We start from the raw sequence: 15,460 nt of genomic DNA on the forward strand, positions 1-15,460 counted from the left end.
TTAAATGCTTAAACGATTACTCAAACATCTATATATCATTCAAATTACAACTGTGAATAAGCAAACAATGAGGAAACACCATTGTAAAAAAGCCCAGAAGTTGAATTACCACTTTTCCTCTTTGAACTAATAAAAAACATTGAAATGATGCAATATAAAGTAAAATTTCACACTGTCTTTCTATTATGGTGACATCAGGTGAAATTTCCTCCTTCCTCTCTGCGGGATCTTGCTTCTATGGACGAGCTATACCTCTGTGGGCGGTGAGAAACTCTCTGGGGGCTCTGTACCTCTGGGTCTGCTTCAGTACAGGGGTGTGATGGGTGCTGGTGCTGTGTTAGTCTCATTTGTACTTAAGCGTCCAGGGACCATCTCTCTCCTTCCACTCCTTACCTCCTCCACTGGGCTTTATCTGTCCTTCTGCCTAATGGAGAGTCGACCAGCCAGGGGACACTGCACAGGACCACTGCTTCTGTCACCACTCATCTTTGAAACTATTAGTGACATTTTACCTTCAATTTAGTGTTGTCACGACACTAAAATTTCAAACTCGATTTCGAAACTAAGGAATAGACTCAATACCATAGACTGTACATATAAATGAACATAGCTAACCTGCTAGCTGCCGTGTTACAAATAGGAAGTGAGTGCGCTTCCAGCTCCATCAATCAGCTCCAATTCACTTTACATTGAAAAACCGTCGCCGCTCTCTTCGTAACTGCTGCTGTCAGGGTCATCATTTTGGTCTTAAAATGTTCGTATTAACCCACTCTACATGATCCTGATGTTTTTATTTTGCTATTTTGTCCGTAAATCAAGATATGAGAATTAATAACAGATAAATCAGGTGCTTACTTTCCCCGAGGTTGTTCCCAGGTTCATCCCTGTAACTGCTAGCCTCGATGAATCTGTGCTCAATACCAATTCTGACATCACAATGATGAAAAAATAAAAAATTAAAATCTTTCTTTAGACAACAGAATGACATTTTCAACATTAAATCATAGTATTTCCCTTTATATCACCATGTGGCCTTATATCTGTGTAACCCCTCAGTCATGAATTGGGTCAACAGTGATTCAGTGGTTAGAGCAGTGGTTCTGTTGTTGTGTCATTAGACAAGACACTTCACCCACAGTTAACTAGTATGAATGTGGTGTGTTCATGAGTGATTGATGGTGGTCGGAGGGGATGAATGCAATTTGAGTGCAAATTGGCATTGGCCTCACTTCCATTAGTCTGCTACAATAGTACAGGTAGGTAATGAAACAGGATCTATCAGTGATTAACCAGAAATTGAAATCTCAAACCAATTATACAAGTAGAAATTAGTGCTATCATGATAGAGACATTTTAATGTTAAGGAATAGACTCGATACTCAATACCGACTCTGATACCATGATGATAATGAAAAAAAACACTTTATTTAGACAATAGAATGTAATTTTCCACATTAAATTGTAGTACTTTCTTTCAGCTCAAGATCATTCTAAAGCTATTCAGGAACAGTTCATTTCTGTCCTGTGAATGTGACTTTTTTAGCATCGATACCTGCTCAAATGAGTATCTAGTTTTGGTGTGTATTAGTATCTGATTTTCATTACCTTTGACATCCCTAATCAATATCAGTGCAACCCTAAAATGAACTCTTCTATTATGTTTTTTAAATTACTATGCACACACACATCGAACAGTCCAATTTATTATCCAGGCGGCCCCCAAAATGTCCAAGTTGCTGCCTTTGGTTATGATCTACAATTTCCAGTATCCTCCAGTTTCAGCGGAAAGAGGCACAAATTACAGTCTTTGATTTGACAAACGATGAGTCCTTACTTCTCACTTCCTCTCCTCGTTTCCTTCCCTCGCCTCCTCGCCTCCTCTCCCCTTATCCCAGCGTGGCGGCCATGTTGTGTTGGCTCAGATTAATTGTGTGTCTGAATGGTGAAAGGAGGATGTGTCCCGCTGGGTTCTGCAGTCCTGGCCCTTTAGCTTTTTTTTTTTTTTTTTCTATTTCCAGCGCCAAGACGCCCGGATCATCGTCGGCCTCTTCTACGAGACGGAGGCCAGGAAGGTCTTCTGCGAGGTAATTACTCTTAACGCTTTGTAATTTTCGAGACAATGAGCGAGATTCAAATTAACACGTTTTTTAAGTAGGTTTGCGCTGCTCTGGGTGAGGTCTGGGCTGGGGAGTTAATAAAAAAAGTCACATTCAATTTGGTATCATCATTTTACATGTCGTGTTCGGGTTATTAACGCCATTATGCAGTCATTTGGGGGAACTTCGAAAGAGTAGAGCCATATTTTGTGAAGTCGAAGTAGAGTTAGATCAGTGTGAAAGATTTTAGGCATGTAACGTAACTCAGTCTACAGGGGTGCCAAAGGGGGCATTGAAGTGTATTATGTTTGAACACCTTTGAAACTCAAATGCAGTATTAGTCAGTTTGCTCTGCACCCAGGCCTGAACGCAAGGAAAAGATGTCTCATTATTTGCCGTAGAGGTTTAAAAGTTAGCGTCTGTTACCTGCTTTTAGATGGAGATGGTATTGCTTTGCCTGGAATGTTCCGCAGTGTGTAATTAAAGTCAGGACACTGCACGAAACAATAATGTTCTTTTATGGGTTTAGGGTAAAACAGAGCTGATCTTCACTTTGTAGTAAATTATCAACCTCTATATATCGATCCAAAAACATCAGCAGACCTCATCGACTGTCACTATGGAGATAAGATAAATACCTTTACTTTTGATATAATAAACAAGTTCCGCAGTATGGCATTAACCATATCTCGCATGCATGTTTTTATCGCTCAAAATGTCCTTGCTGCTAACTTTGAGCGGGGTTTCTTTTCCACAAATCTTACTCGTAACTTGACCTGGTGGCGCCACCTGCTTGTCTCCACGCAATAGTTACTTTATTTGGTTTTGTGAAACTCCAAGGGGACTCTCTACCAGAAGTTAGCCCCTGGAGCCAGGAATCTAACCCAGAACTTTCTTGTTTGATAGCTCTCTTTGGGTTGCATTACAGTTGCCTACTATTGCTGACCGCAGGCATGTCCAAACTACAGCCCAGAGGCAAGATTTTTCCCTCAGGCTTCCAGGTGAATTGGCCTATATAACCTTGAGCTGTACATTTTACCTTTGAAAATCTACTTTAATAAGCCAGTATCAAATATTTAGTGCATCCTGTTGAAGATCTAATGTGGATCTAACATGGATAAAGGTCAGGGGCTTCAGTCTAACTTGGTATAAACACACATCATCTGAATTGATCACTGTACTGACCAGCAATTCATGACCCTCGATCCCGCCGCTTCATCTGTATTTTAACTGTTTGTATATGCAGCCCTTGATGAGAAAAGCACTAGTTCAAGCATGGGTCAAGTGCAGAGAGCATTTTTTTTTTTTTTTAGCGCTAAACATATTCTTATCCATTTTGAATATGTATACTTCCAGCACCACAGATGTCTCACCCTTCTCCTCTGTCCCTCTCATACAGGTGTACAAGGAGAAGCTGTTTGGGAAGAAGTATGTGTGGTTCCTGATTGGCTGGTACGCAGATAACTGGTTTAAAATCAAAGACCCGGCCATCAACTGCACGGTGGAGCAGATGACTGAGGCCGTGCAGGGTCATGTGACCACGGAGATCGTCATGCTCAACCCCGAGACGGTCCGAGGAGCGTCCAACCTGGTAAGGAATATACTGTACACGTGCACATACTGGGGAGTGGCTACATTAGATTTTGCTACATTAGATACTATAGCTGGTTTCAGATGACATCACAAAATTTACCGTTCTTGATTGGTTAATCCACCTGTCAATCAGGAATTGGGGAGACAGAATGTGGTTCCAGACCCACTTGTCTTTGTAAAGTTTTGTCAAAGCGTGCGGTTCTGGCTGGACAGGTAATGTTTTTGTTGAGTCCATGGGTCTAGCCACTAATAGAAATAATCAAATTCAACATCTGCAAGTTTATCTGTTGGACATATCATTGCAATGTACAATGTAATCAATATGGAAAACTGGCTCTTGCCCTTGTCTGGAAGTACAACAGCAGCAGCAATATGGTTTCATTATATAGTTCTGATTTATGCAGTGTCAACTTTTGTTTCATTTGTGTATTGCAGAGATTTACACATTTGTCTTCTATCACAGTGTTGTTCTCTTGTGGCATTGTTTGTGCACTGAGCAGCCTGTTTAAATGGGCTAAAACAACATGCTCTGAACTTTGGTGAGGGACTTTAAAGTGTGTTTTCTAAATGACATTATTTTAAGTTAGAACATGTGAAATACTAATTCCAAAGTGACCCAAAAGCATGTTTAAACGGGGTTTAGAATACATAATATGTGTTCTTTAAACATGGAGGAGCACTTTCAGGATTACTGATCACACAATACTGTCACAGCAATAGCAAAAGGAACATTTATTTATTTAACATCAAGTATAATTTTTCTTTTGCTGTATTTTAAATCTGTCTGACATATATATGACAATTTCTACAGTTCTGCTTGATTAGTGCTTATGATTCCACAGCTCAGGCAGCCATGAAGTTAATCTAAAAGATATATTTGAATCCCATTATTGCCTGTCACTGTTGTGTACCTTCAGGCTGCAGTTTAATATGAGGGTCTCTGGTGGGAGTGTGCCTGATAAACGCGGAGCCTCAGGTGTTGTGCGGTACACACAGGACCAGCCCACTGTGCTGTTTGTTTAGCTCAGTGTAATTACAGAGGGAAGCACATGGGCGGATCAATACCAACAATTATTTTCATTGCTTTGCTCATTTTAACAAATGAGATCAGTGTTTACAGACCATATGAACTACTACTATTATTTTTTTTAGTCAGTGGTTTGTGAGACCACAATTTCACATACATCAGACTCATCTGTAACATGCAGGACTGTAACCAAAGTTACATCTGTTCATCTTATATCACACAAAGCACTGCACTGCACTCTTTAGTCACTCCACATCTAATAGTGATAAGCTACTTTTGTCACCCTGACAGCTGCACTGGGGTAGACTGGTGGAAGTGAGGGTGTCAATCTGAGCCATTGGCCCCTCTAACCACCAATCACTCACTCACACACCACACTGACAAGGTCGGGCAGCGCCCTGACTGGGGCTATGTACCTTTCAAAAACATTTTTTTTTCTAATAAAACAAATAGCTGTTGCCACCACCCAAACATGTCAGGTAAATAAGCTTGCACCTATTTGTCCTATTAAAAGAAAATAAACTAATATTCAAAATATCAACATATGAATCTTCTATATATAGGGAACAATACCCGTTTTTTTGGTGCCCTTTTCTGTCACACTCCCTAATAACTTTCTATAGTGCTCTCACAACCCCTCACCCTATTTAGTCTGAGTTCTTCTCTGAAACAGAAAATACTCCACCTTGTGTTGACATGTGGTAATACAGGAAGTGCTCCACTATGTTTTTAAACTCCATAAACCTTCATTAGAATCATTTGGATAATTTCACGCCTGAAGTCTCTATTAAACAAAAGGTAAAATGCATCTGTTAACTACCACTTCATGACATCATAAGGTGGAACAGAGCGTTTTGAACTTTGGAGATACAGACAGATAATAAAGGATTACTCAATCATGTGTGAATGAAACAAAACACAACTCTGGGTATGTTTCTGATGAGGTTACAACATTATAACATGGCTTGAAGCTCGCAAGAGTCAATTTTGCATAATATTGGAGCTAAAAATAGCACCTTAAAATATGAAAATATGCACTATAAACTGAATCTTCTTCTTTTTTTTCTTTTACATACATATTTCACAAATCAAATCAAAATCAAATCAAACTTCAACACCAGACAGCCAGGCTACTGCTGACAGGTAGATTAATATGACAATAACGGCTGTATTCTTTGGAGGAAAAAGCCATTAGAAACACTTAAGGCACAGTGATTACGGAGCAGTGTGGGTGTTCAGACAGTGACGCACAACACATCCTGCTGTTCGAAGCATGCACAGCAGACACACTACAGCCCACATCCCAAAATAACACCGGGGGGCGTGACTCCTGGGCTCAGCGGCCAATCAGACGAGCCACTTTGATGACCCGGTACACCTAGGCAACAGGAGACCGCAGCTGGAGACGAGCTCTAATGGTCTGAACACAGATAGGAGTCCTGCTGCGAAATGGTTTGCATGTGAAAACTTATTAAAAACGAATACAGGAAATCAGGTTCAGAAAGTAGTTTGATTTTTTTTTTTGGCTAATGTAGCTAACGTTAAAGGTTCTCTAGAATGCTAAATGTGCTTTTGAATCCTTAAAGTTGCTGTACCTGATTTTTACTGTCTGAAAAACGTGAAAAACAAAGCTAGCTCATTTTAAATGGATTGCAGTGGTTCAAAGTTTTTCCTCACTTACCTTATGTATTCAGAGCATCCTAATTATTCACTATGATGAGTTTATAAGCGCCAGTCTGGTTCACCACCCCTGAATCTTTAACATCGCCCTAATAAGTCCCTTTTAAAATTGACCTGACGTATCTCTGTGGAGTTTACACACTGGTGATAATTCCATGTGTAGTATTGAACATCTTTCAAAAAAACATATGTTATGCTGCAGCTTCATTAAAACAGTTGTTGTGGAGTTTTTTTTTAAGTCCCCCCCCCACACACACACATACACACACACACACACACACAGAGGAGAATTAGCAGTGAAAGAAAGCTAATGTGCTAACTCCAGCCATGACTTGTCTAAGTTAAAGTGCCAGAGCCCCATTCATCATTAATAGGGTATGAAATTCATTAGAAAATATTTACAATTTGCAAGTTTGACAAATGCAAATTTAAGTTTAATGATTATTGGGCAATAAAATGCTTTCTAATTAGATGCAGACAGCACGCAGTGGACTTATTTTGACCCCAAGAGCTGCTATTACAATATATCTGTACTGGACCCTTGCTCAAATACTTGGGAAGAATTACCTTTAACATTTAAGGTATTTCCTGAGCTCCAAATGCCAGGATCCAACTAGTGACATAACTGGGTCATAATCCCAGACGTCCATACACAGTTACAACTTCACTGAACTCATTTCTGTTTTCTCAGCCATTGTTTTTAATGTAACTTCCCTCTATATGTACTTGCAGACTAAGCGTTGGTTAGTTATGCAACATTTTTGAACACTATATATACGACCCAGTGTTACAAGTTTTTGAATAATCGCAGGTAAATACAGAGCAGTGGGCGGAGATAGGGGGTAGGAGAAGACAGATATTTTCAGAGCACTCAAAAGCAGGGCAATGCAGTGTTACTCAGACATGACTGAATTTATTGAAATACGATCATGAGTAAGTTAATCATGAGGTAACAGTTATAAAGCAGCAAAAAATTCATAAAAGTTAATTTACATAATATCTCCCCTTTAATATTAGCTGTTAGCTAGTCTGGTGGCCAAACTTTGCGGTAATATTCACAGTCGAACCTGCAGAGTCACACATCCAGAGGAGGTGGAACAGTCAGCTTCACACTCGGTTTCACTCACAACATTTACCCATTTTTAGTTCTTAAAGTTGCAGGTGATTGATCTTTCTACCATCTTGAGCTGTATCAGAACAAGTATAAGACACATAGACTAGTATACACCCTTGGACCACTATGGAACCTACCAGGACGACTGAGGGATTACACATTGTAATATGAAAGAAAGTACTACGATTTAATGTTGAAAATTACATTATATTGTCTAAATAACGTGGGTTTGCTGGTTAATCACTGACAGATCCCGTTTCATTACATCACAGCAGTGGTCCCTCACCTTTCACCTTTTTTCTCGCCAATACTAAACATTCACGTTTGTTGTTTGCCAGTTAATTTACAGCTTATTTTAAAATACACAGAAATAGTGATAGAAAATAAGGGTGCATTGTATAACTTTTGTGATGGAGGGTCTGTCACCTGCTTATCTCTGTGATAAATATGTTTTTCATTTGCCTGAATGTTCCACAGTCTGGTGTTCAACTTGTCCATCTACGTGGGGACAAACGGGTAATGCCACCATATCGAGTTATGGGTCATAGCTGTGGAAAAGTAATTGCAATATAATGATGTAATTGAATAAATGCTTGGTAGATAAGTTTAATGCCATACTGTGGAACATTCCTGGCAACACTAAATCAGACAAAGTAATAACGTGCATTAGTGTAACCTCACAGTGCACCTTTAAAAGTTATTATTTTTTTCTCTGGGGCTTGATGCTGGTGTAAACTGGATTGCAGTACACTGATATTTGTGTATATATCTGAAACAAAAGTGACAGTAGCCTTAATTCTCAGTCCCTGTAAAAGCCGGAGTCCACACTGCAATCTGCACAGTGCCTTGTGATGTATGCAAATGAGGCGCTGTCTCTCACAGATAACACTTATGAGACACGTGGAGATAGGACTCATCCAAACCCAGAGACATTTGGACAAGAACTAAGCAGAAAGACTTCAAAATACCAGTGACTGAGGTTAGCTTTGCTTTTCAAATGGTTTTCTTAATCTTAACTGTACGAACCGCTGGAGCTTTTCTGGTGTCAGGCTTATTTCTAGATTTACCTTGAAGCTTTTTGATGGAGGGTACCTGCTTTGCTTTAAATGTTCCACAGTCTGGCATTATCTCTACCAATAAAACATCAGAAATGAAATAAATGCTAGACAAGTAAGTTCAGTGCCAGCTTTGAACGTACTTTACACACCAAACAAACGTACTTTAGACAGCAATCAAACGTACTTTAGACAGCTAACAAAATATATATTGGGCCGAAATCTGCAGAAGATTTATAGCCAATAGCCGATACTCTAAAAACAGCAAATATCAGCGCAATATATCGGTGAACTAATATATAGCCTGATAGCCTATCCCTACCTTTAATTGATTATGCCCAGTCTTTTGTTGTTTGCTTCCAAAATCCCTCACCATTTGGTCAGTTAGTCTTCATTAACTCTCAGACTGAACTCTCACTTTTAATGTTCAGGGCATTTCCTGAGCTCATAATGCCAGGGTCCAACTCGTGACATCATTGGGTGATAATCCCAGACGTCCATACGCAGCAGTTCTCAAATTTTCTCATCAATTACCACCTAAGTAACTACAGTACTTGGTCTTCTGAGTACCATCAGACTGTACCAGGTCCATCCATCCATCCATCCATCCATCCATTTTCTTCCGCTTATCCGGAGCCAGGTTGTGGGGGCAGCAGCCTAAGCAGGGACTCCCAGACTTCCCTAACTTCAAACATGTTGACCAGCTCCACCGGTGGGATCCCCAGGGCCTCCTCCCGGTGGGGAATGCCCGGAACACCTCCCTAGGGACTTCTGTTACTCCATCAGCACAGAAGCGGTCAGGATATCCCACAATAAGATCACAGCTTGGCAAGAATGAAGTTACAGCAGCAGTAAAGAAAGGAGTGTATTTGTAGTCTTTTTTTTTTTGTTTTGTTACACACCTCATGTTTCCTTGGTTACTAGAGAATGTACCAGGTCTATAGTGAAACTAAACAAGGTCTAACAGGGCTGAACCATGAGTAAACTAGTCCCAAAGACTAATGCAAAGGTGGGACATAAACATTGACATAATTAAGGTGCTAAGGGATCTACATAATGAAATAAATCATCTGTAATAAAATAAATGCCAGCTTTGAACTTACTTTAGACAGCAGGTCCGCCCAAAAAAAATATCGACATGTGCTAGAGATTAAAGGTCAATAGTCGATACGCTAAAAACTGCCCAATATATCGACCAACTGTCTCTACCTTTAATCAGTTACGCTCAATCTTGCTTGAGTTCTTTTGACCATGTTATTTCCTTTCAAAATCCCTCACCTAATTATTTGTTCAGTTAGTCTTCATGAACTCTCTATGTAAAAACCCTGAAGTGCAGTTATAAAGGTCCATAGGCCAGGCTAGAAAATTCTGTTAACTACAAAGCGTCTATCTGTTACCATTGTGTTGACGTTAGCCATGTTGCAAATTGCTACTTTGTGTAACGCGTCACTCCCTTGCTAACCGTAATTAGGGTTTGAACAGCTCAGGAGATATCGCCCGATTACTCAAACGTGCATGGATGACATATAAAACTCCTTCAGACATGTTTTTGACGAGGGAACAATGTTATAACATGGTAGAACGCTCCAAAATAGTCAATTTGACACAATACTTTAAAGTTTTCTAGTCAAGTTTTGTTGTTCACCAAAACCCAGTATTCCATTTAGTCTATAATACAAAGTGAATTAGCCCAGAACCAATCCCTTTTGGAGCTCACTTCTTCTAATCACAATCTTCAATCCTCTTTCCCCCATCCCGGCGCCAACGGTCTACCTGTCAGCTCTATATCGACCCGCCAAAAATAATGAGGCTGTGCGCAAACCGGGACATTTTTCATTTTGATTCACAATTATTTCGTACGTTATTGACAGACGGGATTTTCAAAGGCGGCACAAACACAGAGAATGAAGTGTGTTTGGGATTGTTTGTCAGATTAGTCTCGGAATAAATCGCCAGACAGAATCCAATACCACCATGCATCATGTCAGGCCTATGTAAACAGAGGGAAATTGATGAAAAGCCACATATTACACAAAATAGATTTTTTGAGTTTAGTTTCATGCATGTTTGTTTGAGCAATCTTGCATATTCAGACAATCCCCTTCTATTGGACTCCAAGTAGTTTTTCCACCTGCTGATGTCATGTGGTGGTGCTCCTCTGTGTTTTTAAAGTCGTTTACTCTTCCATAAGTGCCTCACTAAAGTGCTAGCAGTTATTGTTGTTGGCCTTATTTAGATACCACGTCATTCCACCATAGACATTATAGCTAAATGACCTGTTTTGATGACGCGCACATGTAAATTTTGATATTTATGCACAATATTTGGTCAAAAACAAAAAAGGAAGAAAGAATTTTGACTTTTTTTATTTTGTATTCAGACACAAAAATATATAATAATAATAATAATAATAATAATAATAATAATAATAATAATAATAATAATAATAATAATAATAATAATAATAATAATAATAAATAAGACAACATTTGCTAAAAATTACAAAATAAAAAATTAGAACATGGATTAATTAATTTAGCTTTTTTCATTTTAACCTTTCAGAGCTGTAGCTGGTTCTTTCTCTCATTACTTGTGACCATTAAGACATGGTACCGTTGCTGTTGATACCAGATTTAGGTACCCATCCCTCCACATATCTACCTCAAAATAGTTATGGTGAAGAGTAGAAGATGGAGAGGCTGTGGAGGCTCATGGTTCTGCTGTGGTGGAGGAAAGTTTAGGCCTGTGGTTGAGACTGCAGGTACGAGAGGAAAAAAGAAGGTGCCTCATTGGTCTGTTATTAATGTTCATATCTCGATTTGCAGGGAAAATAGTCAAATTAAAACATCAGGATCATTTAGCACGGATTAATATGAACATTTTAAGACCAAATGACGAGCCTGACAGCAGCAGTTATAGAGAGAGGGGACACAGTTTTTCAACACAAAGTAAACTGGAGCCACAATTGATGGAACCAAAAGCGTGCCCATGCTAACTTCCTATTCGGAACGTGGCGGCTAGCAGGTTAGCTATTTCCATTTATGTGTACAGTCTACGTGGTTGAGAGGAATGAGGACAAAAAGCACGTTCCAGTTTCATCAGTTGGACCGGGTCTAACCAAGCAGACGGCTGCATTCTGCTCTAAGAGGCACACTTGTGGAGCAGATGGGGATTAATTTACTGTGGCTACATTTATGATTGATGACAGCGATTGACTCACAAGGGCACAGGAAGGAGCTGCGGCAATTTCACTATGTAATGTACGGAGCCAAACATCCATTATAATGCCCTATTTACACACTTTTTCCCTCTTACAGAGCCTAAAATAAAATGTGTTTAATGTTTGAGCCATAATCTACTTCATTTAGTCATAATTTAAATGCCCTGTGTCTGATTTTTACTGTCTAAAAACGTGGAAAACAGAACTATTTCATTTTAAACATTTTGCAGTGGTCCAAAGTTATTCCTCAGTTACCTTATGTATTCAGAGCATCCTAATTATTCACCACGATGAGTTTATGTGCGTATTTCACAACTTTCAGAGACTAGAGGGGAGTGTTGCTGTGATGGTAATGCGAACAACTAGCATGCTAATGTGTACTTCCTGATTATCTGACAATTAAAGTCTTTCTAATTAGATCCAGAGAGCACATAGAGGATGCATTTTGACCTTAAGAGCTGCTTATACAACATATCTGTACTGGGGCAAGACACATTTTGCTCAGATACATGGGGCCTACTTGAAATTGGATGTTTACATGGTTGGTATGGCACATTAAACTGACTATATTAACCTTTGTTTTTTATTTATTTTGCATTATAGTTTACAATAAAATAAACTCCTTGATATGTGTCGTAACGGTGCGGATAGGACCAAAGGATGCAGACCAGAGCAGTTTTAACAGTGTTTATTTACAGCGGTGAAAATGCAGTCTTTAAACAGGTCACAAGAGCAGGTACAGGAACCGGGGAGCGGGAGACGGGTCAGGCGGGTGCGGTGCAGGTAGAGGCGGGCAGGGCAGGACCAGGACGGGGATAGAAGCAGGTGCGGTACCAGGGCGGGCGGAGCAGACGAAGACCAGAGCGGGGAGCGGGTGACAAACCAGAGACCAGGACCGGACAGGAGACGAGACGAGCAGGAGACGAGACGAGCAGGAGACGAGACGAGCAGGAGACGAGACGAGCTGGAGACGAGACGAGCAGGAGACGAGACGAGCAGGAGACAAGACGAGCTGGAAGCGATACCGGGACTGGAACGTGGCGGCAGGAGCTGGGCGAGTAGAGGCAGGAATCTGGAGGGTGCATAAATCCAAATGAGCATTTGCAGGAAAGTACCATATAACAAAGCTTAGCAAGAAACATTCACGTTTTACACGCGGACGGTCTGGCACCGAGTGTAGACTGCCAAGCCTTCTTGTACTCAGCAGCAGGTGGTGGTGATTAGGCTGATGCACCCCAGGTGTGCACGGGAGGAGTCAGGCACTCCACCCAGCTCCAGACACACAGGTAGGGGAGGGGGAGAGAGCACGGGAGGACAGGGAAAACTGACATCATGACAGTACCCCCCCCCTAAGGTCCACCTCCTGGTGGACCCCCCGGCTTGTCAGGATGAGCGCGGTGAAAGTCTCTCACCATGTCGGGGTCCAGAATGCGTGCCCTGGGCACCCAGGATCGCTCCTCCGGACCGTAACCCTCCCAATCGACGAGGTACTGGAGGCCCCTACCACGGCGACGAACGTCAATCAGGCGGCGGACGGTGAACGCCGGGTGGCCGTCAATGACTCGGGCGGGCGGTGGGGGATCGGCCGGAGGGCACAGGTCGCTGGTCCGGACTGGTTTAACCTGGGAGACGTGAAAGGTCGGATGAATCCGGAGAGACGGGGGTAACTGGAGGCGCACCGCCGATGGATTTATGATCCTCATGATCTTAAACGGTCCCAGGAATCGGGGGGACAGCTTACGGGAGTCCGTCTTCAGCGGGACCGTCTTGGCGGAGAGCCAAACCATCTGGCCAGGTTGGTATACGGGCGCCGGGACACGGTGGCGATCGGCCGTCGCCTTAGTGCGCGCTCCAGCCCGAAGAAGGGCCGCCCTGGCCTTCTTCCAGATCCGGCGACAGCGCTGGAGATGGCGCTGAACAGACGGGACGGCGAGGTCCCTCTCCTCCGTGGGAAAGAGAGGGGGTTGATATCCCAGTGATGCCTCGAAGGGGGACATACCAGTGGCGGAACTCACGAGGGAGTTGTGAGCGTACTCTATCCAGGGCAGGTGAGTACTCCAGGTCGCGGGGTTGGCGGAGGCTGTGCACCGTAGGGCCGACTCCAGGTCTTGGTTGGCCCGCTCCGTCTGCCCATTAGATTGTGGATGGAACCCGGACGTGAGGCTAACCGTGGCCCCCAAACTGTCGCAGAAAGACCGCCATACCTGAGAGGTGAATTGGGTCCCTCTGTCGGACACGATGTCCACCGGGATGCCGTGGAGTCGGAAGACATGACTGGTCAGCTGGTCGGCAGTTTCTTTGGCTGTGGGGAGCTTAGGCAGGGCAACGAAATGGGCGGCCTTGGAGAAGCGGTCCACAATGGTGAGAACCACCGTGTTCCCCTGGGAAGGGGGAAGGCCCGTCACGAAGTCCAAGGCGATGTGGGACCAAGGGCGACGAGGAACTGGGAGAGGATGCAAGAGACCAGAAGGGGGTGAGTGGGAGGCCTTGGCCCGAGCACATACCTGGCAGGCGGCGACATAAGCCCGGGTGTCTGTGTCCATCGTGGGCCACCAGAAGCGTCTCCTGAGGAGGGAGAGAGAGCGACCGGCACCAGGATGGCAGGCGAAACGGGAGGCATGGACCCACTGGAGCACCTGAGACCGGACAGAATCGGGAACAAACAGTTTATCTGGAGGGCCGTTACCTGGGTCGGGGTCGTTGGTCTGGGCCTCTCGGACAGTGTCCTCGATATCCCAATGGACCGCGGCCACCACACACGAGGAGGGGATAATTGTTTCTGCGGTGACCGGGCTATCCTCCAGGGCGAACTGGCGGGAGAGGGCATCTGGTTTGACGTTCCGAGATCCGGGGCGGTAGGTGAGGAGAAAGTTGAAGCGGCTGAAGAAGAGGGACCAACGAGCTTGACGGGGATTGAGGCGCCTGGCGGACTGGATGTACTCCAAGTTTTTATGGTCGGTCCAGACGATGAATGGTTGCTCCGCCCCTTCGAGCCAGTGGCGCCACTCCTCCAAGGCCAGCTTTACGGCAAGGAGCTCCCGATCCCCCACGTCATAATTGACCTCGGCCGAGGACAATCGCCGGGAAAAGAAGGCGCAGGGACAGAGGCGGTTGTGGGGGTCGAACCTCTGCGAAAGCACGGCCCCCACTCCCGAGTCGGAGGCGTCGACCTCCACGATGAATTGCCGTGAAGGGTCGGGCTGGTGCAGGATGGGAGCGGAGGTAAATAGTCTCTTAAGTTTCTCGAAGGCTGTCTGCGCCTCAGGAGACCAGGCAAACTGCAAAGCAGGAGAGGTGAGTTTAGTTAAGGGCGAGATAACCCTACTAAAATCCCGGATGAAACGTCTATAAAAATTGGCAAAGCCGATAAATCTCTGGAGCTGTCTCCGGCTGGTAGGAACGGGCCACTCAGTGACAGCCTGGATCTTTTCAGGGTCAGCTCTTACTTGGCCCCGCCCCACAATGAAGCCCAAAAAGCTGACCTCCTCTGCGTGAAACTCGCATTTCTCAGCTTTCACGAACAGTTTATTCTCGAGGAGGCGCTGGAGAACCTGGCGAACGTGCTGATGATGCTCCTGGGGGGACCGCGAGAAAATCAAGATGTCATCCAAGTAAACAAAGACGAATCGGTTAAGGAAATCACGGAGCACATCGTTGATGAGGGCTTGGAATACG

At 43.3% G+C, this 15,460-nt stretch overlaps 1 protein-coding gene across 1 annotated transcript in view; it reads left to right on the forward strand.

Annotated features, from left to right (window-relative positions):
* gabbr1b (gamma-aminobutyric acid (GABA) B receptor, 1b) overlaps window positions 1-15,460 on the forward strand; it is a 249,965-nt gene that overhangs the window by 131,822 nt on the left and 102,683 nt on the right. The window contains exons 9-10 of the mRNA XM_033975440.2: window positions 2,019-2,084; window positions 3,496-3,687. Coding sequence (XP_033831331.1) covers window positions 2,019-2,084; window positions 3,496-3,687 — 258 coding nt within the window. The remainder of the gene's footprint in view (window positions 1-2,018; window positions 2,085-3,495; window positions 3,688-15,460) is intronic.

Source organism: Periophthalmus magnuspinnatus, chromosome 11 (assembly GCF_009829125.3).
Source record: "Periophthalmus magnuspinnatus isolate fPerMag1 chromosome 11, fPerMag1.2.pri, whole genome shotgun sequence".
In the NCBI taxonomy this organism is placed as follows: Eukaryota; Metazoa; Chordata; class Actinopteri; order Gobiiformes; family Gobiidae; genus Periophthalmus; species Periophthalmus magnuspinnatus.